A 25,625-nucleotide genomic window follows, 5' to 3' on the forward strand; every position below is an offset into this window, starting at 1 on the left:
CTCTCTGTCCCCTCTTTGTTTAACAGGTAACTTAAATTTGTGACACCAAAAAAAAAAACCCTCTATTTTTGAAGCAGATCTGCATTGCATCTAATTTGCTTTCTAAAGTATTAAAACATATTTTCGTGACTTAAAAGCAGTAGAAACTTACCATAGCCTAAATACTTATCCTCAGAGTATCAAAATTCATGCAGAAGAAGATAACGTGTCCTCTTTACTGTTGTTTGAAAAGAGGTCGAGAGAACATCAGGAACTGTTTTCTTCTCCTCCTCGCTATATCTTAATGCTGCCTAATTTCTGTTAACACGTTAAGTAAGTGTTCAGCGTAATCAATATCAGACTCCAGAGTGATTGGCTGGTGTCGTGGTAGCGTGAATTGCCGTAGAGGTTTCTGTGTTAAAAACGTAGCAAGTGACACGTAATGCAAGCTCTTCTAGATACGGTGTATGAATACAGGGCAAAGTTTTACAATGGTGTTTATTGCTAACTCTGGGAATTATCGTGCTCACATTGAAGCCCACAGGTTATAAAGTGATGAGTACTTATTTGAGAAAGGTGGTTTTCACTTGCACCTTATATAAATGTCATTTATTTAAAAAAAAAAAAAATCTTTCTTCCTTACGATGCAGACACTTCAAATATCATTTTCTCTCTATTATGGTAACAGTTATTCATCAGGATTCTAGGAAAAGATCAGAGTAACAGGGTTTTTTGTTTGGGGTTTTTGAAACTGGAGGAGGAAAGTGTTTGAAATGATATATTTGGAACCTTTGGTCTTAAATATCTCCTCTTTAAAATACTAGATTGCATGACTATCAATATTTACCAGAATGCGTTTTCAGTAGAAAAGAAATTTGAATTGCTAAAATGTTCTTTATTACTTGATTTGAAACTGATCAAATTTTGAGAACATTGGTCGATAAGAAGTTGACAGTCGTTGACTGTTTCTTGCAAGCGATTCACAAAAGAAATCTGACGCTCTTCTGACTGAGAACTTTCGTTCGTGGCGTAATCGTATCTGTTCACGTTTGTGTCACAGAAACATGCCTTTAAAATAATCCTGCCCTTCATAAACTAACCCCATAAGCTTTTGCACTGCGTAGCAGTAAGCTTGGTAAAAGCTTAGTCCGTGGTATGTTTCGTAGCAATGGTACACCTACAATGGTAGCTAATTGGCGTGTGGTGTTGGCTGTGCTTACTGTACACGAAGGCAGTCATTTTATAATGTTTCCCAAGGGAAGCTGATAGCAAGGTGTATTTCCTTCTTGTCCCTCCCGCTCTCTGTCTGGTGGAGAGGGGAACAACTTGTCCTCGCTAGAAGGAAGAGTTGGCCCTGCCGCAGGGTTCTGTCCCCAACCCTGCCAGCTTCTCCCCCTGCTTACGTGAAACGCCTGAGGAAGGTGCCTCGCAAAGTACGGCTGGGAGAAAATGCTTCTTTGTACTCTTGAAGAGATAAGTAGGCAGTAACTTGCTCTAAATATAATCTTCCCTTCTTGGTTCTGTAGGATGGTCATCGTTTCCTGTGAAATGTTAGTGGCTATTATGCATATTAAAAGCACATAGATATAGGTACACCTACATACAAATAAATGTACTTAATTTAAAAAAAAAAAACCACACACACACACACTTGGATTAGAGACCGGTATTTTAATAAATGCTGTCATACAGTTTATTTTGATTGGGGTAAGTGAAACGGTTGCCAAATAGAACTAGTATCAGCTGCAACTCTCAACGAACCTTGTCATAGTTCGTTGAACCTTGTCATTACCCCTGAAGGACTGTGAAGTGTTCGTCAGAAGCTACCAGTCTAACTCATCTGCCTCTAAGATCAGCAGAGCAGGCATGGCACGGAAACGTGCTCATCTTCGTGGTAAATCTTCTCGTGCTAATAGTGGTCCCTAGCGGGACTTGTTTGGTTGGTTGCTTTGAACCTACAGGAAGATGAGGGCTGCCAAACTGATTCTAAGGTTAGAGCAGCTTTGACGCGACTCTGTGTCTCTCGAGCGCGCCCAGAGGGACTCGGGGGTTGTTGTGTTTGGAATCCCTCTTCTGTGTTTCTGTAGAAACTCTAGGATAAATTGACAGTTGCAGTGTCAGAATACTGATGGCGCTTCAGGATGCATCTCCTTTACTCGCAGTTTAGAATATCTGACAGATTGAGATTTCTGCTGTCAGTTTTGGCCTGTAGCTGAATTTATCTCTTTTTTAAGATTTGATACGAACAGTGGTTTCATTAAATACCTGTTGAATGCTTTTAAAAAAGTACAGGCTAGGAATGAACTTATCGCCATAGTTTGTGCTGCTCCACTGAGGTGTCTTCCACGCAACTTTCCCATACTGCAAAAACAAGCTTAGTTGCTGTGTAAATTTTTCTACTTGTTATATAGACTTGTTTTTAGACTTTGTTTTACAGACTTTATTAATAGACTTTTCTACTTGTTTGTCATACTGATTAGGGGAATGATTCTCAATTAGAAAAGTTTTTAGGCTCTAACTTGATGCCAGAGCCAGTAGTCAAGCACGGAATTATTTCTTTCGTGAATCTCTCCAAGTGCACTAAAATTTTACTTGGTAATAAGCATGTTTTCGGAACAGTAGCCCGATCGAATGTTAATCGTTCCCTTTTAATATAGGCACACTCTAAACATATGTGAAAGGTTAGCATTAAAGCTGACAGTTTTATTTGGCTTGACTTCTTCATTCCTTGCTATTTTATGTTACAAGATATTTTCCAACATGAGTCACGCTTACGTTCTGGTATGTTGCTTCTCTTCAAAAAATATAAATGCTGCCAGTCACTTTCACAGGGTAAGAGTAGGCCTATAACATTGAGACTGTTACCTACAATTGGAATTAAAGATACACTGATACTGTATCGAAAGAGTCAAAGATGGAGCCGTCTTTTGGCAAGGAATGAAAAACGATGTTGTGTATTGCGTTTTCTGAAGTGTTCCTGCGTGCTACAACTTGTGTCACCCTTGAAAAAGTTGGCTTTACCTCCAAACCTTCAGTAGAAGGTGCTCACACAGTAGGAAAGAGTCAGATTCAGTGGAATAGTTTATTCCGACCTGAAACAATCACAATAAATTTAGTCTTGGCTTATATGATTTTCCTGAGAGCTTTCTGAATTTGCAGATTTAGCCTAAAGTAGGCAAGGCACAAAGGACATTTATTGGCTAGCCTAGGGCAATCTATAAGGGCTGGATTTGTTGTTTGCTTCTGTTTTGGAGAAGTAACACTTAACAGCAGAGGTATCTTGTTGCAAATAGACCTCTGTAAATATTTCTGGAGGGAGAAAGCATCATTCATTGGAGCTCCTAAATTTTCTTTTGCCAAAAGAGTTGTTAGCAGATATATTGCAAAGTCATAAATTGTGTTTTGTGACAATTAAACTTGAAGGTGACTGCCATCCATTGCAGCCTAAAAGGCTGAGAATGCCAGTGGATGCTAGTTAGCTCCGATATTGTAAGTGATACCAGTTAGTGGTGGTGTGTTTTCTCTCCAGAAAATGTACTCGGATGTTTTAAATGGACTTACATTGAAAAGACTGTGATTGGTTAATACAAAATCCTTGGTCTGTCACTGTGATTTTTATCCTCACAATCAACAGCAAAATTGCATTGTCCTCTTACTATCTTATCTCATGTTGTGTTATTATATAGCAATTTGGTTTATATCTTCTTGAAGAACGTAGATTTTCATGCTTAAGCTCTGTCTGTAAGAGGATGCTAAATGTGGTGGTGATGTAGCCCAGCTTATCAGCAGCACAGAGAATGTAGTGTGTGGAAGTCCAAATATAAAACCAAGCGATGATACTGAAGAAGCCAGATCATCTGCATTTTTGTATTTTCAAGATTAATGTGCCAGGGCACTGTTTTGCTTTTTCTCCTATTGCAATATTGTGTCAAGAACTTAGTTAAGTGGCTAAACATGTTTTCCAAGTTAGAAACACACTTCTAGAGGCTAAGGTTATATAGTGGTCTTAGCCTGAAGCTAGCAGGCCATGATGATCTAATATATTCCTTAAATACAGCAGATGCTTTTAAAATAGTCTTTTTAGTAGATGCTCTGTGAGCTAGCAAAATGAAGTTTTTTGGTTTTTTGCTTTTTTTGCCTAGCTTAATGTATGTCTAGACTTGACATTAAATTATATTGAAAATCAATTCCCTCTAGCCTTGCCTGCTGTGGATCACGATTGAATGTGTCATAAACAGTACTGAGAACTGCATGCCATTCTGTTCTGCTCACATCAGGAAAAATGCTTATTTTAAAAAATATTTTTTTCCCGTAGTATCTATTTATTTCAGAATCTTTGTCCTTGCTGGAGCTATTCTATATTGACTGATACATTGCCCTCAGAGTGTACGTTCAATGGTTGATTACATCGCTCCTCTACTGGGGACAAGAAGTACAGTTTCCCCCGTTATTGGGAATGATAGCTTTAGTATATATCTGTCTTTATATTTTAAAAGTGTGTTGTTAAAAGAGAGGAATCCAGGCAGCTGCTAGTGTAATATGAGGTCTGTGCATAGTTTGAAATGCTGGTATTTCCTAGCTCCATGTCCACGTGAGTTCTCAAGGTCTCTCACAGTAAAGTGGAAAAGAGAAGCCTATTATCAAAAAGAGCCAATATTTGGGGGGAAATAGTTTGGGTTGGTTTGTTTGTTTATTTTGTTGCGATTCCGAGGCCAAGAAGTAACAAGTGAAATGGATTTTAGAAATCTTCAAGCTGCTGGCATCTTTTCTGAGTGCCCAAGCTATTGATGATGATTTGCAGAAAAGCTAGCCAGAATTATATGCAGGTTTCTGTATAAGCAGGCTTTTACGCAACCCTACAGCTAGCATCTTAGAAGACAAAAGTGGAAAGCTGTCCATTTGGGAAGCTGATAAATCACAGGTTTAAATAGTTTGATCTCTTTATCAGTATACTTCACCACTTTCATCTCAGGTGCTTGAAGAAATACGTGGTAACTTACCAGTTCATACAGTCTATTTTTCCTTCTAACCCAGTGAAACAATCACAAATATCGTTAACATAGTGGAGCAGCAAGGGGCAGATGCATGGTGGACTCTTCCTATTGAACAGCTACTATCAAAAGAGGCTGTAGCAAAGGTAATTTTTTGACTTCAAATGCAGAATAAGGTGGTTCAGCGATGGGAACTAGTTATAAAGCTTTCACATATTCTTGTAATATTTTTCAACCTTCTACATTTATGAGAAGGTATCTTGTGAAGGGAGTGTTCTACATACTGCGAGTATGACAAAATACGCACAGTCAGATTTGTGCCGTTAATTCAGGGCATAAAATCTGTTTTCCTCCTTTTAGTCCAGGAGGAAACTGACATCCTATTTTACCAATTTATGAGCCCATACTCATATTTAATACTTATGTATTAAGTCTTTTTTTGACATTAGAACAAGTGGGTTTTTTTTTTCTTTCTTTCTTCCTACCTTCTAATGTTATGTTGATAGTTAAGTTCTTAAGCTTACAAACAAACCATCGTGTTACTCTAGCATCTGAGTTTTTTTGGTAATTTTTCTTTGTTCTGCTCGTTTTGATCATTAATAATCTGAGAACTATTGTAAATAATTATTTAAGTTATTTTGTGTTCACTTGCAAAATTGCTGGCAGAACTTATGCAAAACTGGTGCAGAAATCAGATCTGCTTTGTTTCTAGCTTTGAAAAGCACTAATGGTATGGAACGTTCTATTTGCATTATTTAATAATTGTTTTTTCCAATAGGCTGGTGGTCGTGACGTTTCAGATTACGTAAAGGGAAAGGATGTCCTAGACATCTGGTTTGATAGTGGAACTTCCTGGGCCCATGTTTTGGAAGGTATGGAGTTACTCTGTTGATCATCTTCTGTAACACTTGGGGAACCAAATAGACATCTGCATGATGCTGTTGGTATCAGCAAAACTGAATTGGGTTGCACGACCCCCAGTTTGCTGCTGGCATAAAGATGCTTTTACTGGTAAGGAGTAAGGTTTAATGTTGATAGACTCATTTTTCTGTGTAATTGAAGTTGAAAATCTTCTAATACGCTTACCTGACTGACCATGCAGCGTGCCTTTTATCTCCTAACCAGAACACGTTTGTTTTTTCATGTAGAATTTTCATGACACAAATGGTCACTGCTACCTAACAGGTCTTAGATGACTTTCAGTTAACACGTTTCAGTTTGTGCTAGTGCATGCTATTTGAAAGAGGACAACATTGAGATTAGCTGCTGTATTTTAAAAAGTTTGATCATTTTTAATGGAGTTTGTGTATGTTAGTACTCTTTCACTTCTGGTTACTTTCAGTAAGTAAAGCAGCTTATTGCGGTTTAAAATGTTTGTACTCGCTCTATATTATTACATATGCCAGCAGTTGCTATGATGCAGATCTGCTGTAAAACATGAGTGTTATGCTAGAAAAATCATTACTAATTTGTATTTAATTCAGTATATATTATATATAAAATATACGATTTGCCCAAAGGATAATTCAAAGTCAGGAGTCCTTTTTAAAGGAGGAGACTGGTCCAGTGCATCAAGTTTGTTGGACTTTAAACCTTCAGTACACAATTGTGTGATAACAATCTTGTTGAATTATAAAACACGTTAGTACCAGAGGTTTTATTTCCTAGCAACGTGGTCAGGCAACAGTACCATCAGCAAACATTCATTTTTTTCTAAAGGATCTTTACATACACTAAAGTTTATACTCTTTAAAAATGTTTCTGGTTTGGTTTGGTTTTTGAAAAGTTACGTAGTAATGGTATTTTACGTGCAGAGGTACATGCTTGCGTTCTTTAAGGGCTTAACATCTCAACATGTTCTATACAGGACTGAAAATAGTTTTTATAGAAGAAAAACAACATGTTTAATAAGCAGTAGCAGTGTCAAGACCCTTGATTCCCTGTTAATTTGCCTCAATCTCCCATACGGATTCTGTGATGTCTGTTAAATGTTGGGTCTTTCACAATACAAAGTTCCTCTTCTGTGGAACCATTAGAAATGTCTATTCCCCCCCTCCCCCTTCCCATCTAGTCACCTGTTTTCATGAAACTTGCTGGAATTCGGTGTGTTTAAGACTACTTATCTTACTCTTGGACCTGAGTGGATTGGCCCAACAGGTTCAGAAGCTGGAGGGACACAGCCAGCAGGTAGTGTGATCTCAAAAGCCTCTTTATCTTTAGAAACCAGGCAAAAGTTGCGTTGCCTTTTGTTCTGCGTCATTGAGGCTCCCATTTGCTGCCAGAAGTGGAAGTACAGAGTCCAATTCAGATGAAATGGCTGGTTGAACTTAGCATTTTTGAAGAACGCCCTTTGCAAGAGCTGTTGCATGAATAGCGTTGTCTTGTGTTTCACTGTATACACCAGCTTTTAAAACCGTATGCAGAGCCTCTTTCTACGTGATAGTGAATGCTGCCAATTACTAACATACGAAATGATGGGCTTGCTTTCCAAAATGCTTCTGCCGGGGGAGGAGCATGGAAAAATCCAAAATTGCTCAGACAATGTCACAACAGAAAGAGCAACTCCCTGCGGCTAAAATTCCTGAAAGCCTACTGGCATGTGGGAGCTGACGTGCTGCCTGTAAAGGACCATCTATTAAACTTTTTAGAAGATGGTCAGTGATAACAGAAGTTACTACTTATCTTCTGAGTATAGAGTCATGTGTGGTAGTAGTCCTTATAAAGGACAGTGGCACATGAGTTAATTTCAGGACTGCTAGAGGGTTTAGTGGATGACTAAAACTGTGAGACTGATATACATAATTGTTGCAGTCTGCTGTGAACTCAAGTTATTGAAAATCATAAATCAACAGCATTTCTATTAGAAACCAGCAGGAAAAAAACGCTCCTACTGATTTCCCTACCAATTCCAGGCTGGCAAAAATAAGTAATTTTCTTCAACAGTTGCGTGATGTCAGTCCTAAGGAACTTGGACCTGAGCTTTTACTGGACTTGAACTAGCTATGTCAGAGAAAAACAGCTATTAAATGAGGGGCAATAGTTGGTAAATTCATTGTTTTAGCTAATGGCCATGCATATCGTATACATGAAATATGGCAAGTTGGAAAGGGGAAAGGAAGAGGAGAGATCCTGCAATACAAGGTTTTCAAACAGGTTAAAAAGTTGCTCAAGAGCAGCAGTCTGAAGGGTCTAAGTAATAGTAGCAGGGGAGCAGCAGCATTTCCAAGGCTGCACTGTTGCATTTCCCACCAGAGGCAGTGCATAGTTCTAATGGTAATGACTTGAAGTTGTCCGTTACACTAAATTAGCGTTTGCTTCCTTTTTCCAGTGTAGAGGTATCAAAAATACAGATTCTAGCTAAATAACAAATTAGCCAAACTTGAAGTTAGCGTGCTGTTCTGTGTTAGCCTTGTGACAGGAGGGTGCTACTTAACGTTAAGATGGAAGATTTAGTTACCATAGCCACAAAAGCAAAAAAGCAAATGATAATTAGATTGTGTGCAAAACAAATGTTAAACTGCTTGCACCGTTGAGAGCCAATCCACATCTGCTTATTGCAACACGCTCAGAAAAAACAGCGCTAAGGAAATATTTCTGGTGATGCTATTTACTTCACTAATGCTCTATATGCATAGCATTAACTTCATGGAAGAGTTTCTTGTTGTGCAGTCTAATCCTGTTTGTTCCTTGCTGCAGATGCCTCAAATATCTTTGAGAGGAAGCTTTTTCCACTTTCTTTTATAAAGTGTTAAAATGTAAAATGTCTAAATGCTTCATACAGTAATAAATTCATTTTCACAGTATCACTGTGAGATAGTGTTAATCTGCTACCTACAAAATGAATGTGTAGTAAAGGCAAAATTTGGTTCTAAAGCATCTGCCAATTTTGAATACCCAATTTTGTGATTCCTAGGACTCAGTTGTTAACTTTTTCTTCAAAGCTCAGTTCAGTTTGTGTTCAGCTCTCTCTGTGATAAGCATTTAATGGAACTGCAGAACTGAGAATCCTCAGGTCAGACGCAAAGAAAATAGAAGTTGTGAAAATTTAGATTGAAATGACTTGCAAAATCACCATGTGGGCTTTCTGTGGCACAGCAGGGCTGGACTGGTTCCTTGGACTGTGTTCAGTTGCTTTAACTGTCAGCCCATGCTGCAGACAGTGTCTTGCTATGTTCTTTTTTTTTTTTCTAAATCATGCTGTAATGAGTAGAGTCATAGACAATTTCCTTCAGTGTGCGGCCCTGGATGACTTCTAAACAGCGTGTACTGTATGTTCAACAGCCACGTAACTAAAAATAGTTTCATAATTCAAACAGGAGGGTGGTAGATTAAGAGTGGACAAATAACTGCAAGAGTTCATAAATGCCAAAGTTGAATGCTTGGCCTCATATTTCTAATACTTTTGTAATGCAAACTTGTGAAGGTTTATAAGTAGTATCCAAGCTTTAGAGCAAGTACTTTAATTTGAATAACCAAAACAAGTTATTGTTTCTTGGAAAATGTTTTGGAACAAAGAACAAATCTGAATGCTTAAGACATATGTTTTTTTATCATCCCTACCCTCATATTTTCAATGAGTGGAAATCTTCAAAACCCTATAGAAAACAGCACGCTAACTCCAAATTGCAGGGGCAGACTTCCTGTAGCGTGGTCAGTTCCATATAGTTTGCCAATAACTAGAAATGCGCATCGTCTTCTCTGACAGTCTTCTAGCAAGGGGTAAGTGCATCCTTCTCCAGAGTTGACCGGAGGCCCCAATGGGACAGAGCACCGGCTGTGTTTCAGGTGGTGAAAGAGCACCTCTGCCTCAGTGAATTCCAGCTCTGTTCCTTTTCGTTAACGTGTGTCTCTATTTAATGACAATATCAGTTATTAGGTATTTAAACAGAAACATCCTCCAAACTGATCACGGAGGAACTTCTACAGTAACTTTCTTCCCCTTTGATAGTGCTCGTTCCAGTAGCTGTCTTTGGGGAAACCATTTTAGATAAACCTTTACCAACTTAAAATTCTTTTACAAATCACCTCATTTTCCTCCTGGCAGTGTATCTTACACAGTGAACATGGGATTATTATTTCTGAAAATATGTTATATAAAAATGCACCCTGAACTGAGATGTGATCAAACAGCATATTACCCCTAGGCCTGTATCACAGTGATGGTAGTCTTCAGCATCATAATTCTTGTCCCTATCTTATTAGATAATATTTAACTGTATGAATGTAATTATTTTACAACTTGCCTATCTATGTGCTTAAACTTTAGTGCTGACTGAGAGACTTAAATTTATCTTAGCTGATTCATTCCTGGCATTAAAATACAATACGTTTAATCTAAAAGTCAAAGTCTGTAAGATCAAAGATACAGAATCTTGAAATCCAAACCAAAAGGATCATAAATTTTAATACTCTTTAATGACCTATGTACTGTAACGCAGTGTAAAATAAACCGAAAAGTCTCTTCTGGGTTGTTGAATGTATTCTTCCATTTGCAAAGAAATATGCAGAATATAAAAGCATTGCAATTTCAATAAAACTGAGGTGGGAGAGCTAGCAGTAAACTTCAGAAACAGGTTTTGTGTATGCAAAGACTATGCTGCGTTTTACAGAGGTAATTAGGTCTTCACTTAAAATATGTAAGTTATATTAGCCAGCCTCTCAGACTTGCTACTTCCTGTCAGCAAATTGAAGAGGTGTCTTCTGTTTGCCGTCAGGTGTTTGTTCAAATTCTTCATTTGTCTAGATGATTTAGCCTTCTTATTGCAAGGGTTTTTTTTTTAGTTGCCAGAATTTGCAACAATTTTCACTTCTATGTGAAGTTCACCTCTATTTAAAAAAAAAAAAAAAAGGGGGGTGGGGGGGATAGGAAAAAAGAAAAAAGTATCTAGTAAACTGGCAGTAAATAACAAGTGTTGCTACTGTTGATTTTTACAGGTTGTTCTGCTGTTTTCTCCCTCACCACAACTGTTCTTACAGTTTTTTTTAACTGCCCTCACAAATATTATTGCAGTCTGATCTAGACTGATCCCTTTTCAGTCTGCTTTTTAAAACCAGGCTCTTTTGTTTATTCCTTCTGAAAAAATCTACAATGTGCTAAAAACCGTAACGTCCACCCACCCATCCGTACTTTTTTTTCTTGAGCTAGCAGTAACTACGTGACCGTGACCTTTGTAATGTTGAACTTCATTTTATTGCAGGATGGATCTGAATATCGAAACTTCCATTAAGTTAAACAAATAAATCAAGTATGTCAGCAGCAAAAAGAAGCATTGTCTCAGGGGTCCTAGGAGGAGCATAAAAAGGAGCTATTAGATAAAACTGAGCAGAGGAGCTTTTGTCTGGGTATCTGGAAAATGACCCCACCGACTTTTAGAATCGATACTAAATTCCTGCCCCGGCGTCCTCCTGAACATCCATATTTCACAGGCTGTTGGTTTAGTGACTTGCGTGTTCTGCTGTGCTCCGCGTTATTCTGTTCTCACTCTGATGCTGACCTGTCTGGGATTTTTTTAGGACTAGGAGGGACTTGTTGAGTCAACAAGTCTTGTACCTTTCTGTACAGTGGTCGCGTTCCACCTGTATAAAGCCGTGAAGGCTTTGCTGCCCTTTTTCAGTCCTGTGGGAGGGCTGGTTTTGCTCCTTTGCTTTGACTGTGCTGTCCGCTGATATCTGGCCTGTGTGTATTCTAGCCCGTTTATTCTGATGCCAGCAGCGTTCGTTAGTTCAAATTGTTCTTCTCTAGCATTCTTCTCTTTGCGTGTTTATAGAGAACAATTAAATTCTCGCTCAGCCTTCACGTGGATAAGCTAAACCCCGCCAGGTGCCTTCAGGTTCCTCTCTCGTACAGCCGGCTTTGTTTCCCCTGCTGTCTTCACCCTTTCCGAAAAATGTTAATTGTCCTGGAACACTAGTGACCAGAAATGTAAATGCTGTTTCAGGTGTACTCTGGTCACTGCTATGCTGCTAAAGCTTACTGGTCCTACCTGAAAATACCTCGGGCGTTACAGAGGCTAGCCAGTCATGTCACATCTGTGACTTAACACGTTGAGCAATTCCCGGTTGAGGAAGTCTCAGTTCATAGCATAAACTCTTACTAATTCCTAAGCATGTGATCTTACTATGAATCCTTCAGTTTGTTTGAGTGTTTGGAAAGTACTTCTAGAACCTCTTAAGTGCTCCGAGTGTCATAGCTTCTATTTTCATAATTAATTACTTTGGGGGAAGGCAAGCTAAATGTAATTAAACTAAGTTAAAGCATAACTTAAGCTAAGTCAAATTGCAAAGTTCAATGCGTCTTGGGTTTTAATGATTTAAATTTTATGATACTAATGAATCATTTGTATCATATTCAGGAAATCATGTGTCTCATAAAAGCAGCTATCTACTGGATTTAAAGAGTTAAATCAATGGTCCTAATCACTTTCAGAGGGTTTTTTTGTGTATATTAATTACTTGAGGATCTAATATAGGCTGATATTAAGAAAAAATACAAATCTTCTGTTTTTAAAGATGCAGAGCAAAGAGCAGATCTATACCTTGAAGGAAAAGACCAACTGGGAGGATGGTTTCAGTCCTCTCTGTTAACTAGTGTGGCAACAAGGAAAAAAGCACCATATAAGTAAGTGCATGGGTGGGGGGGAAAAAAAAAAACACTTGTTCATTTTTTTTTTAATAATGGGCTTTTTGTACTGTGAACAGCGTATAAACAAGTGAAATCAAGCCATTACTCAATGTCTGATTTGTTTTTGCATTTTCAGCATAAACTTTATTTTGAGAATAAAGATGGTTTTTACAGGTTATTTTTAATGGATTTATTTATTGCTTAAACTGTCCATCTAAGTTTTAATAGCAGTTTCCATTCTCACTTGTTCAGGTTGTATTCCGTTATGCTAGCAGATACAGATCTGTTCTTTTGCCATCCCTCACGCTCCCATAATCAAAGCCTTTTGAAATGCAGTCTGAAAAAACCCCTTAAGAGCATTGGCACATGCGAAATGACCAGCAGACTGTAATGAATTCAGAATCGCTGTGTGCGTGTCTTATACTGGGGCTGTGACATACTGTCTGTCCCCCTTACAGATGAAAAAGCACAGAGAAAGGTAATATGAGCCGGTTGCAAGGGGGCTGTGCAGTTTTTGGAAATGTATTGGCTTAAAGAATAAATAATACTTTAGCTCATCTGAAATACATGTGCCCCGGATATCTGTAAACACTGTTGGTCCCGTGGCAAAATGAAATGAGTAAAATATATTAAAAATGTATGCACTACTCAGATGGTTGTACAGCATGTGGTTGGTTGAGGTCCACAGATGAAGCCCCAGGCTTACCAAAGTAGTGGATTTCCATATGTTTAGACATATGAATGTCTTCATTAGAAATGTATTTCTAACAGTAGATTTTTTTGGCTGGGTTTTGTTTTCACTAAAACCTTTTCTCCAGGACTCTGGTAGTTCATGGATTTACCCTTGGTGAAAAAGGGGAAAAGATGTCTAAATCTATTGGCAATGTGGTTGACCCTGACGTGGTAATCAATGGAGGCGAAGTAAGTCAAAATTGCTAGAATTGCTAGTTACAGTTTTTCGTTGCCCCTGTCTTGTGGCACGTTGTTCTCTGTATTGCTGCCTTGTAGCAGAATTCTAGGAAGCTTTTCTAATGACTTCGGGTACATTTTAGTCCAGCCGAATGGAATTGCAAGCTTTGAGTTGTTTTACTTAAACTGTAGTGCTTAAAAATACTTTGTCCTGTGCTAAGAGAAAAGAAATTCTATGATATAGAAGATGTAGAATAGTGCTTTTTATCCAGGAACACGGTGGATGGAATGACTGTGGCGGGGGAAGAATTAACCCCTGCACCTTCAAACACTGACTCAAAACCTTGTGGTCACAGTTACAAATAATGTTCACAACCTGGAAGTGTGGTGTTTTCCAAGCTGCGGGACCCCTGTCAGGTTTTGTAGTGTGCCTTCCTTTCCCTACATAGGATCACACCAAGGATCCTCCATATGGTGCTGATGTTCTCCGCTGGTGGGTAGCAGAATCAAATGTTTTTACTGAGGTGCTCATCGGACCTATTGTGCTTAATGCTGCAAGAGATGATATCAACAAGGTAAGAACCAAATACGCTAATGCTCTTTGTTCTAATGACAGGTCCTCTTTATATTTGGTTGTATGTTGGCTGAGTAGAACCCATTGCAAAGCCTTTCAATCTTTAAAAGAGCTTTTCCAAACCCGGTTAGGTAATAGTGCTTTGTACACCTGTGAATCGAATAGCAATATGTACTAAGGAAAAAATGTCCTGCAGCATGCTTACCCACAGTGTATTCTTTGTTCTTCTATAGGTCTTTGTGGCGTACATTCTGCATGGTATTTTGTAATTATTTAAACAATCAATTTGAAAAACAACCATATTTAGTTAATTCATGGGAGAATAGTATCATCTCATGTTTCATCTGAAGTGCAAAACGTTACATTTAACTCGTCTGGTTTATTCCTAGCTTCGGAATACGCTACGCTTTATGCTGGGAAATGTGGATGGCTTCAATCCAGAAACTGATTCCATTCCCACTTCAGAGATGTACATAATAGACCAATACATGCTACATTTATTGCAAGATTATGGCAGCAAGGTAAATTGTATTGATTTTTCACTATATCCATACTCCCCAGGTAAAAAGCTTTAAGTCGGCGTGTTGTATTATTTTAAAGAAGAAACTTTGACATGTAGCTGTTCTAACAGTTCATACACAGGAAGGTTTTTTTTTCCTGTGCTGCAAAAAAATTGATACATGTTTTCATTATACCTTTGATAAGAAAAAAATGACTTAAACCTTAACAATGTTCATTTGAGTTGTTTAAAGGCTGTTGAGGCTTTTTAGGCTTCCATTTAAAAAACAAAACAAACCTCCCCCCCTCCTCTGAATATCTAAATGCTAAATTTTCCCTCTGGCATAGGTGTGCAACTTTCATTGGAGCTATTGGAATAAAGAGTATGTATCAAATAGGCAAATCATGACTGCTAAGGTTTTCTTAGATACAACGTGAGAGGAAGTCTTTGGTTTTAATACTCTCAACTTGTTTTTGATATGAACCAGTCTTTTCTCCTACTTCCCTGTGTCCCTTTCCCCCAGGCCTCTAGATATTAATTCTAAAAATTTCTAACTAGAGTAGGATCTAAAGAATCTAAAACTTCTAGAGCTTTGGAAATTTCTATATTCCCTAGAATAGCAGTTTTTATCACTCAGTACCATTCTGCTGAATGGATATAGCTTCCGTGGTTCCCCCTCTCCTCCAACCCCCCCGCATTTGAATTGAAATGATTTCCTTGTTATGATTAACTGAATGAATACGTTTTCCCCTCCGACAACCATTAAAGCAAAGATTATCCCAGACTTCCTGTCACTCAGTACAGTTTGTGTAAGTTCAGGTTCATCAGGAGTTGTCGTATCCAGTGCGATCAGGATCGCTACTTAACTCTTTCTGCTCCCTATCCTAGGTTACCGAAGCATACAAAGAATATGATTATAGCAAAGTTGTTCGATTATTGCAAGCATTCTGTTCCAGAAACCTGTCTAACTTTTATTTCAGCATAATCAAAGACAGGTAAGTTCATTCCTGCTGCCTTTAAGCCATCACAGAAATGGGAAAAAAAAACAAGTTAATCACTTTGAGATGCTGGTAACAACACTTCAGGCAAATGCTGAGTGAATTCAACTACCTTTGAGAATGTCCAACTACTATGTATTGTGCTTTAGTGAACTAAAGCACACAGATGAAAGCTCAGCTGCTTTCAGCTATCTGAGTATTTTTGTCATCAGTGTGCTAGTATATTCTCTCCACTAGGGGTGCTGAATCCTTTTGAAAAGTGGTCAAGCATTGTACACACTTAAAACTAAAGGAAGTTGTAAAGATAGATTCTTAAATCTGTATTTCTACCTATAGATATGTACATTTGTGAGTTTGGGGGGCTGCAACACTCATCAGGGCAACCTGAAGTCTTACTGGTCTAAAAAACAGATAAAGAATCCTAAAGGCATGACTCCTTAAAAAAGGATGTAGTCTGATAGCTTAGCAACCTTTGAAAGGGCTATTTCATGGGGAAAGGAGGGGAGAGAGTTGCATGATCTTTCCTTTCCAGAAGGAAGATAAAGGGCCAAAAAAAAAAAGAGCCTAAATATTAAATTAAATTAAATTTAATAGATGAACTAGAATAAAGAGCTAACAGAGCTGCAGGCTCACCTTTGTGAGAAAAGATTCTCTTCTATACAAGTGAAGCAAATTAACATGCATTGTGCAAAAGCTCCTTTCCTATAACAGAATGTGGCTCCATATGTAAATGTTCACGTACCCATACCACTATGCTTTCGTAGGGAGAGTAATTGAGAAAAGCTTTTCTTATAAAAGTCTGATCCAGGTTGCCTTTCTACTTTATGTGAAGGGTAGTACTGGCAGCCTTGAAAGTATGGCCCTTGAGTAATAACAATACCATGGCAATGCTAAGATGGTACTTTTCAGTTTTCAACTCTATCTCACAGGCTCTATTGTGAAGAGGAGAAAGATCCTAAACGTCGTTCATGTCAAACTGTGCTTGCAGAGGCTTTGGACGTAGTAGTCCGATCATTTGCACCAATTCTTCCTCACTTGGCAGAGGAAGTTTTCCAGCACCTCCCTTACAAAAAGGGTAAAGCATATATACTTTCTAAGGCCTGGTAATACTGTTTAATTGTGCAGTTAAAAAGAATGCAAATCCAGAGCTACACCGTTCTTTATTATTCATTTAATAAACCCTTGAATAGAAAGGCACTGCATTGAAAATTCCTTTTTTTACTTTGCTTTCCAGACTCAGGAGGTGTGTTTCGTAGTGGCTGGATTAATGCAAGCTCAGGGTGGAAGAAACCTGGGATTGAGGAAGCAGTAGAAGGTGCATGTGCAATAAGAGACTCTTTCCTTGGGTCCATCTCTGGCAAGAACGCTTTAGAATATGAAGTTGTCATTGTCATTGAGCCTGGACTGCTATTTGAATTAATGGAGGTAAAAGATACAACTAAGAACACAACTGTGGGGAAATGTTAACTTCTATAAACACCCTTCTGCTTCAATAAAGGGCTTTGTGCTTGTCTGTGAATGAGTGTTCTAGTGCCGCCGGCAGTGTTTGCTCTCAAGTACTCTGTTTTCTTCATGCGAGTGTCAAGGTAACTTGAATTTCAGTGTCTAAGGCTCCCTCTTCAGACAGATGTTTTCAAAGCTGTAGTGGCAGAGGGGGCTTCCTGGTAGGAACAGTGAATTTAGACTCTTGGTTCAAATCCACATTGATTCACTAGCAAAGAAACTTACTGGTTTGTAGGAACTATTCCCATTATTCATAGCATTTAATAATTTTAAAGAATAGAGAATCTTAGAGCTTATACCATAGATCTCAGTTTTGACACCAGATTTAAAAATATATATATAAAAAATAAAGTACGTACATGTTACCCCTTATATGGGGCATGTATATATCTGTACATGCACACACTTGTGTGGTATTCATGACCTGTTTTATTCTGGTGGTGGCAGCCACACTTTCAGATGTTCTACTATGAAAGCTGTTGCCATCACACATACAGAATAATTCTATTTTTGCTTTAATATTTGCTAGCAGGAGGGCTGTGCTTTAACTTTCAGATTTGCAACCTGTTTTTCATCTTTTAATGTTCTTCCTTAGGCACTGCAGGCTGAGGAATCTTCTACTGTGTCACAGCTGAATGAAATAGTGATGGCTTCCCAGACAACCCTGCTGAGTGAGTTTCCTAAAGAAACACCTACAGATGCAAACATCATCAGTGGGACCTTTCTGATTAACTTAGAAGGTAAGAAAGAGAACTATTCCTGACTTGCTTTTCTGCTAAGCAGTATCTGGTTCTTTTCTGCACTGCAACACACTTGATTGAAGTGAACAATCAATCATTGTTCACGTCATATGTAGAGTTGAGCTTCCCTTTTTATAAATAGAAGTATGCCACTGTACCTTCACCTAGCTGTTCAACAGTAATGCTTTCCTTAACAGGTGGTGATATTTGTGAAGAATCATCATATAAAGTTATAGCTCTACCAACTGCCAAAGCCAAATGCCCTCGCTGCAGGAGATACACTTCTGATTCCTCAAGCACTCCCTGCCCACGGTGCATGAAAGTCATTGCTGGAAGAGGGAATGTTTGAAAATTATGTCTATGCTCAAGCTGGTCAAATGTAATGTAGATAACTCCATTGAAATAAGAATATTAAAATGTGTAAGAGTGGTGGTTAACCAAAAGGTCTGTATATTGAAGACTGCAGAACCAGCTGTTTAATACACAGTCTGAGCAGAATTATATTGTGAATGGGGGGGAGCCTTCTGTATTATATGAAATTGTGTATATCACTTTTAAGCTTAATTAAAAGGCTGTTCAAAATAACAGATTTACTTGTTTTAGTAACCTGTGTTCACATTAAACTTACTTTCATTTAAGTGAAATTCTACAGCAGGACTGTTACATCGTGTACTGGCCTTAAGTAGTTTTGTATAGTCCCAAGGGATCAGTCCTCTATGCTGGAGTACTTGCTTCCCTTGTGGAAACAGTACAAAAGGGAAAAAAGAAGATCCCCTAAAAAGAAGATACAATCAAACCTCAAATTTATTTAATCAATTTACACAAATACACAGCAAGTAAGACACAAAATAGCACTATATACAGAATATTACTTACAGTACATTACAGATTTGATTGGTGTAGAGTATGAGCTCTGACATGATTCTCAGTTACAGTAAAATCCTTTACACAGCTGTACCAGGATACAGGAATGTAATGCAACTAAAAGTAGTCTTTGTTCTCCTTAGTTTTCATGATTATTCAGTCTCTCGTTTCTGCAGAAGTCTGAAGTGCTGTCAGGCAAGGTGGTAAAGTCATTGTACAACTTAGCTTTTTCCATTTTTTTTCCCCCCCATAAATGAAGTTAACAGCTGTAGAACTATAGAATTATCAAAAGTGTAGATCGGGATGGCCAGTTATTCTTACTAGAATTCTTACTGTTCTTTACTGTAACAACTAACTGATTTCATACCACTGAAGGAAGTCAAACATTTAGCACCATAACTTTTCAAAGAACCTTAGTGAGCTACATTAAAGTGCAGCACTTACTTACTTAAGAATGGGGACATTGAACAGGTGAAGGAGTTAGTTGTTTGTGTAGAACAAGCTACCTAGAGAATGGTTTTTTTAGGAGGGGTGTAACCCTTGGATGACAGCAGCACATACTTCAGAAAGGTAAGACCAAATTCTGTGTTAACAAGGCAGACTTCTATGAAAGTTTCTTGCATATAATGCAAGAAGAGCGCAAGGTACAGGATTGAGCTAGTAACTTAACTGACTTCAGGACAAAAACAGTTTACACCAATATTATCCTTCCATCCTGGCTTTTCCCAGGAAACATTCCTTTAGGTAGAAAGTAAACAGTACTAACTGATGAAGGATAATTGTCTGTTTAATATACTACTCCAATAGTGAAGATACTATGTAATTCCCTGTAGGTACTGTAAATAAACTTTTTTTTTAAGGCTAAGGTATTCAGTAAAGTCAGGCCAACTATTTAAGCAGCTTTTGACTACAAGTGAACATGAGAAGAGATTTATAGCATACTACATCTTCTACAGTTTTAAGATGCGGGGGGGAGACAACTGTACAGTTAGTTAGATACTTCTTGACCCACTGAGACTCAGAAGAGCTTAATACTTAAGGACAGGATATAAGTCCAGTTTTAGCTGAGGCCCAATACCCATGGAAACAGTGCTCGGAGATCTAGACTAAAAGAGGAATCCATATTTGTGCCTAGAAGACTGAGAGGTTCTCCCCTTGCATAAGGCCCCCAGCACATTCTGTCCTATGTCTAGTGCTGTCATCGTTCTCATGTATAATGCAGTTAAAAGGCGTGAGCCCAACACCAGTTCTAGCTCTGAAAAAGTGGTATTGGCTTTACAAGATGATAACTTCAGAGATTGAAGTTTCTCAGGTGTAATTTTACAGCTTGCTTTGAAAAACTAATCATACATGGAACACTGAAACTACAGCAGTTACCACTAGTATGAAATACAGAATTTCACAAGATGTAATTTTGTAAATAGACTAAAACTGCTGTCAAATCTATCCAATTTAGACTACTGCAAGAAGCGCCCAAGTAAGTGAGAAATAAATAACAAAGCATTTCAGATACTGACAAATGTACTAGAAACTAACTATCTTTGTACTAGTGCAGAATTTAAAATAAATTCCAATTTAAAATTGTCTTCTGAAATTCTGGGGTGGGGAGGGTTGTTCTTTTGGTTGTTTTACAAAAGCCACATTAAAGTTTCCTTCTATAAAGTTCAGCCTTACTGGGTAAAGTCATGCATTATACCACTGTATCGAAGACCTGTTTCAACAAGAACATAATGATGAGATTGCTTCTACAGCCTCTATCAGATTCAAGGCAAGGCTATACTGCCCGTGATTCTCTGGTAAGTGCTCTATTACTTTGTTAACAAGTTTAGCTGTTGTTGCAATTGGCACTTCTGGATTTTGAAGGTCCTGGGGGTCCTATAAAAGAATAAACACAGCATTAGAGTCATTTTACAGATGATCTTCTGCAGATAGTTCCTGCTGAACTTGTGTGAACAAAGTTAGTGCTTGATCATTAAGCTGATGTTTTGACCCAGAAATATAATTGTACTACTGATGTTTTTCCCCCAGACCCTTCTTAAATAGCTTCTCACACTGCTAAACAATATTCCCCTTCGAATTTATTTATGCAGTCAGTAAAACATCAAACCTGTAATTTGGATAAACATAAGGCATTGATTTCTGAGTACTGCCACTAGAAGAGATTGTCAATAGTCCGTTTAAAAAAAGAACAAATCATCAACCACAACTTCAGAAAAAAGTATTTCACAAAGTCACAAGTGCAGTTCTACATCCAACATACTCAGCTCTCAAAAAAATCAATCTTCAAATTACAGTATCATGCCATGTAAACCAGTAAGACCCATGGCATTTATGCAGTGGAGTTCCTCTCCTCTACTTCTCTCTCTAGACAATGAGTTTCACTGATCTCTTCAGGAAAGCCATTTTCCTAGGGTTTTTTTCCTCCTAGATTTAGTCAAGTTAAGGAGTCACTTAGGTACACCTTAGAAAGAAAACATTTGCTGCAAACAATTGAAGAGTCTGGTAATAGATATTTGTACCTCTTGGTTTCTCGGTTTCTACACAAGCTATTTAACATCCTGATGACTTCCAAAGAGAAGGACGTTCCCAAAATAGAATTAAGTAAAATTAAGAAGTGTGAATTTGTTGTTCCCATTCTCAAAAAGTAACTGACAATCAGTGACCAAAGTCCCCCTAATTTTTAGTAAAAGTATTTTGGGTAAAGACAAGCAGATTTATTGAAAATTTACTTGAAGGCATGAGCTTTACAGTCTGAATCAGCAAAAACATACAGTGAAGCTGCACTATCCACAAGACTTTATTTTGAAAGGTGAAAACTGATTCTTGTTTCAGCTGATGAACTGAAGCCTCTGTATATCAAGCTGTTTTCCTAAATCAGGCTTAACTTACCATAGCTTTAAGCCAAGTACATAGTGTTGGAGGAAGTCTAGCAAGGAGTTCCATACCCTCCTTCGTCTGCATATGAAGTAAAGCAAAGGCCAGTCTCTGTCCAGTCAGTATAAGTAGTTGTGATGCAAGCACTTCTTTGTCAGTCACCTGAAGAAAGGCCTGAAAATAGAAAAATACAAGGCATCAGATACTATTTGAGCATGACGTAACTCACTTATCTAGAAGCATCTTTTGACTCAGCTTTTCTTTCAACTTTCAGATACTAAAAGGACAAATGGTTTTGAAACCGTATCTTGGGTTATCTGCTAGTGTGGTAAAGCATGTTAAAGTGAACGCTTTCTCCTAAATTTCAGTGTTTATGAGTATAAATCTGCAAAGACTTCAGTTTTGCTCTGTTCTGTTGGTAACAGCTCATACTAGGAATCTGCTAATTTGTTAACGTTATCCTCTCAATTAGCTGCATGTATAAGAATAGCTTATCAACTCCTGCTATACCTCCACCATATTTCATATTATGTTCCAACTCAAAATGTTGTCAATTACAGAGATTACAAGCGTCTTCACTTGACAGCAAACTCCTGAGATATAAAATATAGTACCATACAAACAGCTGTACTGATTCAGACCAGTCTGTCTGTCTCGCTATTGTTTCCATCAGTTGCTATACACAGACGCTTGTTGGGATGAGAGAAGAAGTGAGCAAGAATACTGTTTTTTTGCAAATACTTTTGCAAAGCATCCAGCTTTTTCAGCTTGGGAATTTTTTGAGCCTGATAACTTGCCTAACCCTCCCAAGGTTTCCCTTACCAGTAAGTGAAAAAGTAATCTTAGCAGAGATTCTGACGTAATACTGTATTGATTTAAAATTATTAAAAGGTGTTGTTACCTCTTCACCAAGATGATCCATGCCATAACTATAAAGTTCACAGACATAATGCCTTCTAACTGCATCTTCACAGATTTGAAGATGCTGAGCCAGATCCACAGCTAAAGTAGGCCAGTCCTTCTCCTTTTCAAAAGGAAACAATCCCTCTTCTGAGACTCCTTTGGCCTTTTGTGATGAACATAGGGTTTGAACCACTGCACTCACAACTTTCACCAAGAACTTGGAAGGAAAAATTGCAAGTTACTTCAGTTTTATTTGAAGTTTTAGAAGCTCTAGAACTTTCAGTAGAAAACTTGCACCTACCTGTTGTCGTATGGATAACACATTTGGATCCATATCCCCACTGGGTAACAGCTGAATTGAAGTCAAGTCTTTGAAAAACGCATTTTTGCCCTAAAACAAAACCAAAGACAATCCTCAGAGATTTGGGAGGGGGAAGGATCCACACTTTGATCCAAAACTGAAAAGTCGAAACATCCTTCCATTTCAATTGTATTGCATCTTCTCTTTATGCTGGGGATGAAAATGGATGTTGTAAATCAAAGCTATGGAACATAGGAACACATTTCAAGAATTTGCTTTCACGTAAAATCACCTGCCTACCAAATTAGGTATCTGATATACTACCAGATGGTGCTTAAATTTGGATATATTTTCTGGTCTCTGGTTTATCATTCCAGACCAAAACGCCAGGCATGACATTTAGTAAGAAATACAGACGAGCTGGTACAAAAATACATTTTAACTATTATCTACTGAAATGCAGTTGACACTGCTGGATTTTTAAGGTCTCTTGGGCTACACACTAATCAGAGTTCAGGTAAACCCTGAATGACAGTGACCACTGTTTTGCCAGCCATCACACTTGCTGTATTCAGAAATAGGCAGCGTTGCCCATGGAGAAGAATGGCGCATGCCGCCCTTGTTTCAGCCCACCATGCTGCAGCAGTGACACACTCGGTGCCAAGCATTTCTGGCAGTCCTGCTCTGTACTAAACCAGGAAATAGGAACTACGACACACACAAAAAAGCTTATATGTTAGAGGACAAAAATCATCATAGTTTGGGGGTTCTCCTCCAGCTCGAGTGAGCAGCTACGAGAAATACCTAATGGGATTGCACTTTAGTCATGGAATTACACAGAATTGTATTACAGATACCGGACTGGTGTAGGTGATGTGTAGGTCTAGGCTGTGACTTGCTTTGTCAGAAATAAGGTGATAAATGCCCTCTGAAACTTCTGCACAATTTTTTCAGTCAGTCATCAGCCAAGAGTCCCTAAAGATCCATTAGAAGTTCTCCCATGAAGCTCACAGAACAAATGGGAATCTTGAGTGACTGAAGGTAAAAAACAGAAAGCTGAGAATAACAGTTCTATGTAAAAGGCAGGCATAGGAATAGGCTTTAATTGTACTCTGGAGAAGTACTATGCAGTCTTAAATGACACAAGATAATATAATGCTTTTTGCTAATGGATGAGCAGAAAAAGAGGCATACAAATTAATCTATGATAAAATGCTAAAACCAGAATCCAGCTGCTGCATCAGGGCCAGCACACAGACAAGAACCTATAATAGCAAAAGCAAGGTAATATTCTGCATTTAGAAAGTTGCAATAAATCATTAAGAAAAAAATCTTCAGTGCAGTATTACACAGTTAAATCATTTTCTCTTCAGTAGAAATTAGATGTTCATCTACATCAGTTCTTTGTTCCTATATTTATTATATCCATTGTAGCGTGATAGAGTAAGGAGGAAGAAAACTCAGTGTGTGGTCCCTCTTTATACCAGCGTCAGACTCTGATGGGAAATACACCCTCACTACAGTGAGGGTGTGGTGGTGTTTTTTTTTTTTTGGTAGAGTGGTTTATTATTTGCATTTAAATGACAAGCTGTTTGTTCTCTTTGAGAAGCTCAGACTTCTAGAATAAGCATCAGCAATAACGGATACAACAGCAGCAGTCTTAACACAACATTTCAGTATTCAAATATTTATGTTTTCTCTGATCTGGCACCTCTCAAAACAACCAAAGAAACCTGTCATACAGGCTGCATCCTGTGTTCTCATCGTGCAGTATTTTGAGGCCAGCTAATCATTAAGGAGCTAACTTTTACGCATCTGAGGCCACTGCAATTCTTTTATTTGTAAGACAAAAGGACCGCAGTTGGGTCTCAACCTGAATTCTAGTGACAACTCTATGAACACAGCAGTTCAACACCACAGTGGGCTAAATTACTTTCATAGCACTATGCATGAAATGTCTAAACAGTGAAAGCTAGCATATTTTACAGATAACAAGAGAGTGATAATTAGATGTATGCACATAAGTTTCAGAAGACATACCTTACTATCAAAAAGGGAGAGGGGCTTCACACTCTTCAGAGAAAACCTCATGATTACGTACAATACAGTACATAATACAAACTGATGTTCCACAAGCGGGTAGTGAATGCGTTTCTGCTCAAGGGCTAGTTCTACTATCGATATTGGTCCTTCTACCGACAACCAAGCATCTTCAGTATCCAGGACAGGAGCCTGCATTTCATCACTGCTAACATCAGCCTACGAGAGCAACACAGAAAAGTAGTCACACATAAGATATCATCTATATTTGGGCCTTCTGTGCAGAAAATGTGACATTCCACAAGTTTTCTGCAATGAAATTGAAAACAGAATTTCATATTTTCTGAAAGAGTTTATTAATGTTTGTATGGAGTGAATAGTACAAAAATTAAAATTAAATTTCAGTAAGTTCCTTATTTTCTACTGGAAAAATATAAACCTTTACCTCTAGTAACGTTTGCAGAAGATCTGAACAGCAGCCAAGAAAAGATGTCATTGCAGTGTCACCCATACCTACATCCTGTTAACAAACAATGTGATTTTAATGTTTGCAGTTGGAATTGAAAGGATCCTTTATCAGCTCTATATGTTTGAGAAGACAGTTATTGACACAGAATATATTATTATGCTCAGTTTATCTACCTATTATATTTAAAGCTAAATAAATGTTCAGTTAAGCATAAAGATTTAGAAATAATAAAAATAGAAAGTGTCTAATATCTTTGAAAGATTTTAATTAAAAATAGCGTGATTTACCCATTTACAATGCTGTATTTCTAAACAAGACTGAATTCCCCAAGTAATCACATCTAGTAAACTTCATTTTCTG

General features: G+C 38.0%; 2 protein-coding genes across 6 annotated transcripts in view; one reads left to right on the forward strand and one right to left on the reverse strand.

Moving 5' to 3' along the window:
- IARS2 (isoleucyl-tRNA synthetase 2, mitochondrial) overlaps positions 1 to 18,403 on the forward strand; it is a 31,128-nt gene extending 12,725 nt beyond the window's left edge. For both annotated transcript variants that reach the window (XM_068939888.1, XM_068939887.1), the window contains exons 13-23: positions 5,014 to 5,116; positions 5,749 to 5,842; positions 12,480 to 12,588; positions 13,410 to 13,512; positions 13,950 to 14,075; positions 14,464 to 14,595; positions 15,462 to 15,568; positions 16,501 to 16,646; positions 16,806 to 16,996; positions 17,670 to 17,814; positions 18,012 to 18,403. In XM_068939888.1, the coding sequence (XP_068795989.1) occupies positions 5,014 to 5,116; positions 5,749 to 5,842; positions 12,480 to 12,588; positions 13,410 to 13,512; positions 13,950 to 14,075; positions 14,464 to 14,595; positions 15,462 to 15,568; positions 16,501 to 16,646; positions 16,806 to 16,996; positions 17,670 to 17,814; positions 18,012 to 18,163 (1,408 nt within the window). In that variant the 3' untranslated portion in view covers positions 18,164 to 18,403. The remainder of the gene's footprint in view (positions 1 to 5,013; positions 5,117 to 5,748; positions 5,843 to 12,479; positions 12,589 to 13,409; positions 13,513 to 13,949; positions 14,076 to 14,463; positions 14,596 to 15,461; positions 15,569 to 16,500; positions 16,647 to 16,805; positions 16,997 to 17,669; positions 17,815 to 18,011) is intronic.
- Positions 18,404 to 18,600: 197 nt separating this feature from the next.
- Positions 18,601 to 25,625, reverse strand: part of RAB3GAP2 (RAB3 GTPase activating non-catalytic protein subunit 2) — a 52,551-nt gene continuing 45,526 nt past the window's right edge. For all 4 annotated transcript variants that reach the window (XM_068939884.1, XM_068939883.1, XM_068939886.1 and 1 more), the window contains exons 30-35: positions 25,242 to 25,316; positions 24,797 to 25,015; positions 22,757 to 22,846; positions 22,454 to 22,672; positions 21,568 to 21,726; positions 18,601 to 20,553 (exon numbers count right to left, since the gene is read on the reverse strand). In XM_068939884.1, coding sequence (XP_068795985.1) covers positions 20,395 to 20,553; positions 21,568 to 21,726; positions 22,454 to 22,672; positions 22,757 to 22,846; positions 24,797 to 25,015; positions 25,242 to 25,316 — 921 coding nt within the window. In that variant the 3' untranslated portion in view covers positions 18,601 to 20,394. The remainder of the gene's footprint in view (positions 20,554 to 21,567; positions 21,727 to 22,453; positions 22,673 to 22,756; positions 22,847 to 24,796; positions 25,016 to 25,241; positions 25,317 to 25,625) is intronic.

Source organism: Struthio camelus, chromosome 3 (assembly GCF_040807025.1).
Source record: "Struthio camelus isolate bStrCam1 chromosome 3, bStrCam1.hap1, whole genome shotgun sequence".
In the NCBI taxonomy this organism is placed as follows: Eukaryota; Metazoa; Chordata; class Aves; order Struthioniformes; family Struthionidae; genus Struthio; species Struthio camelus.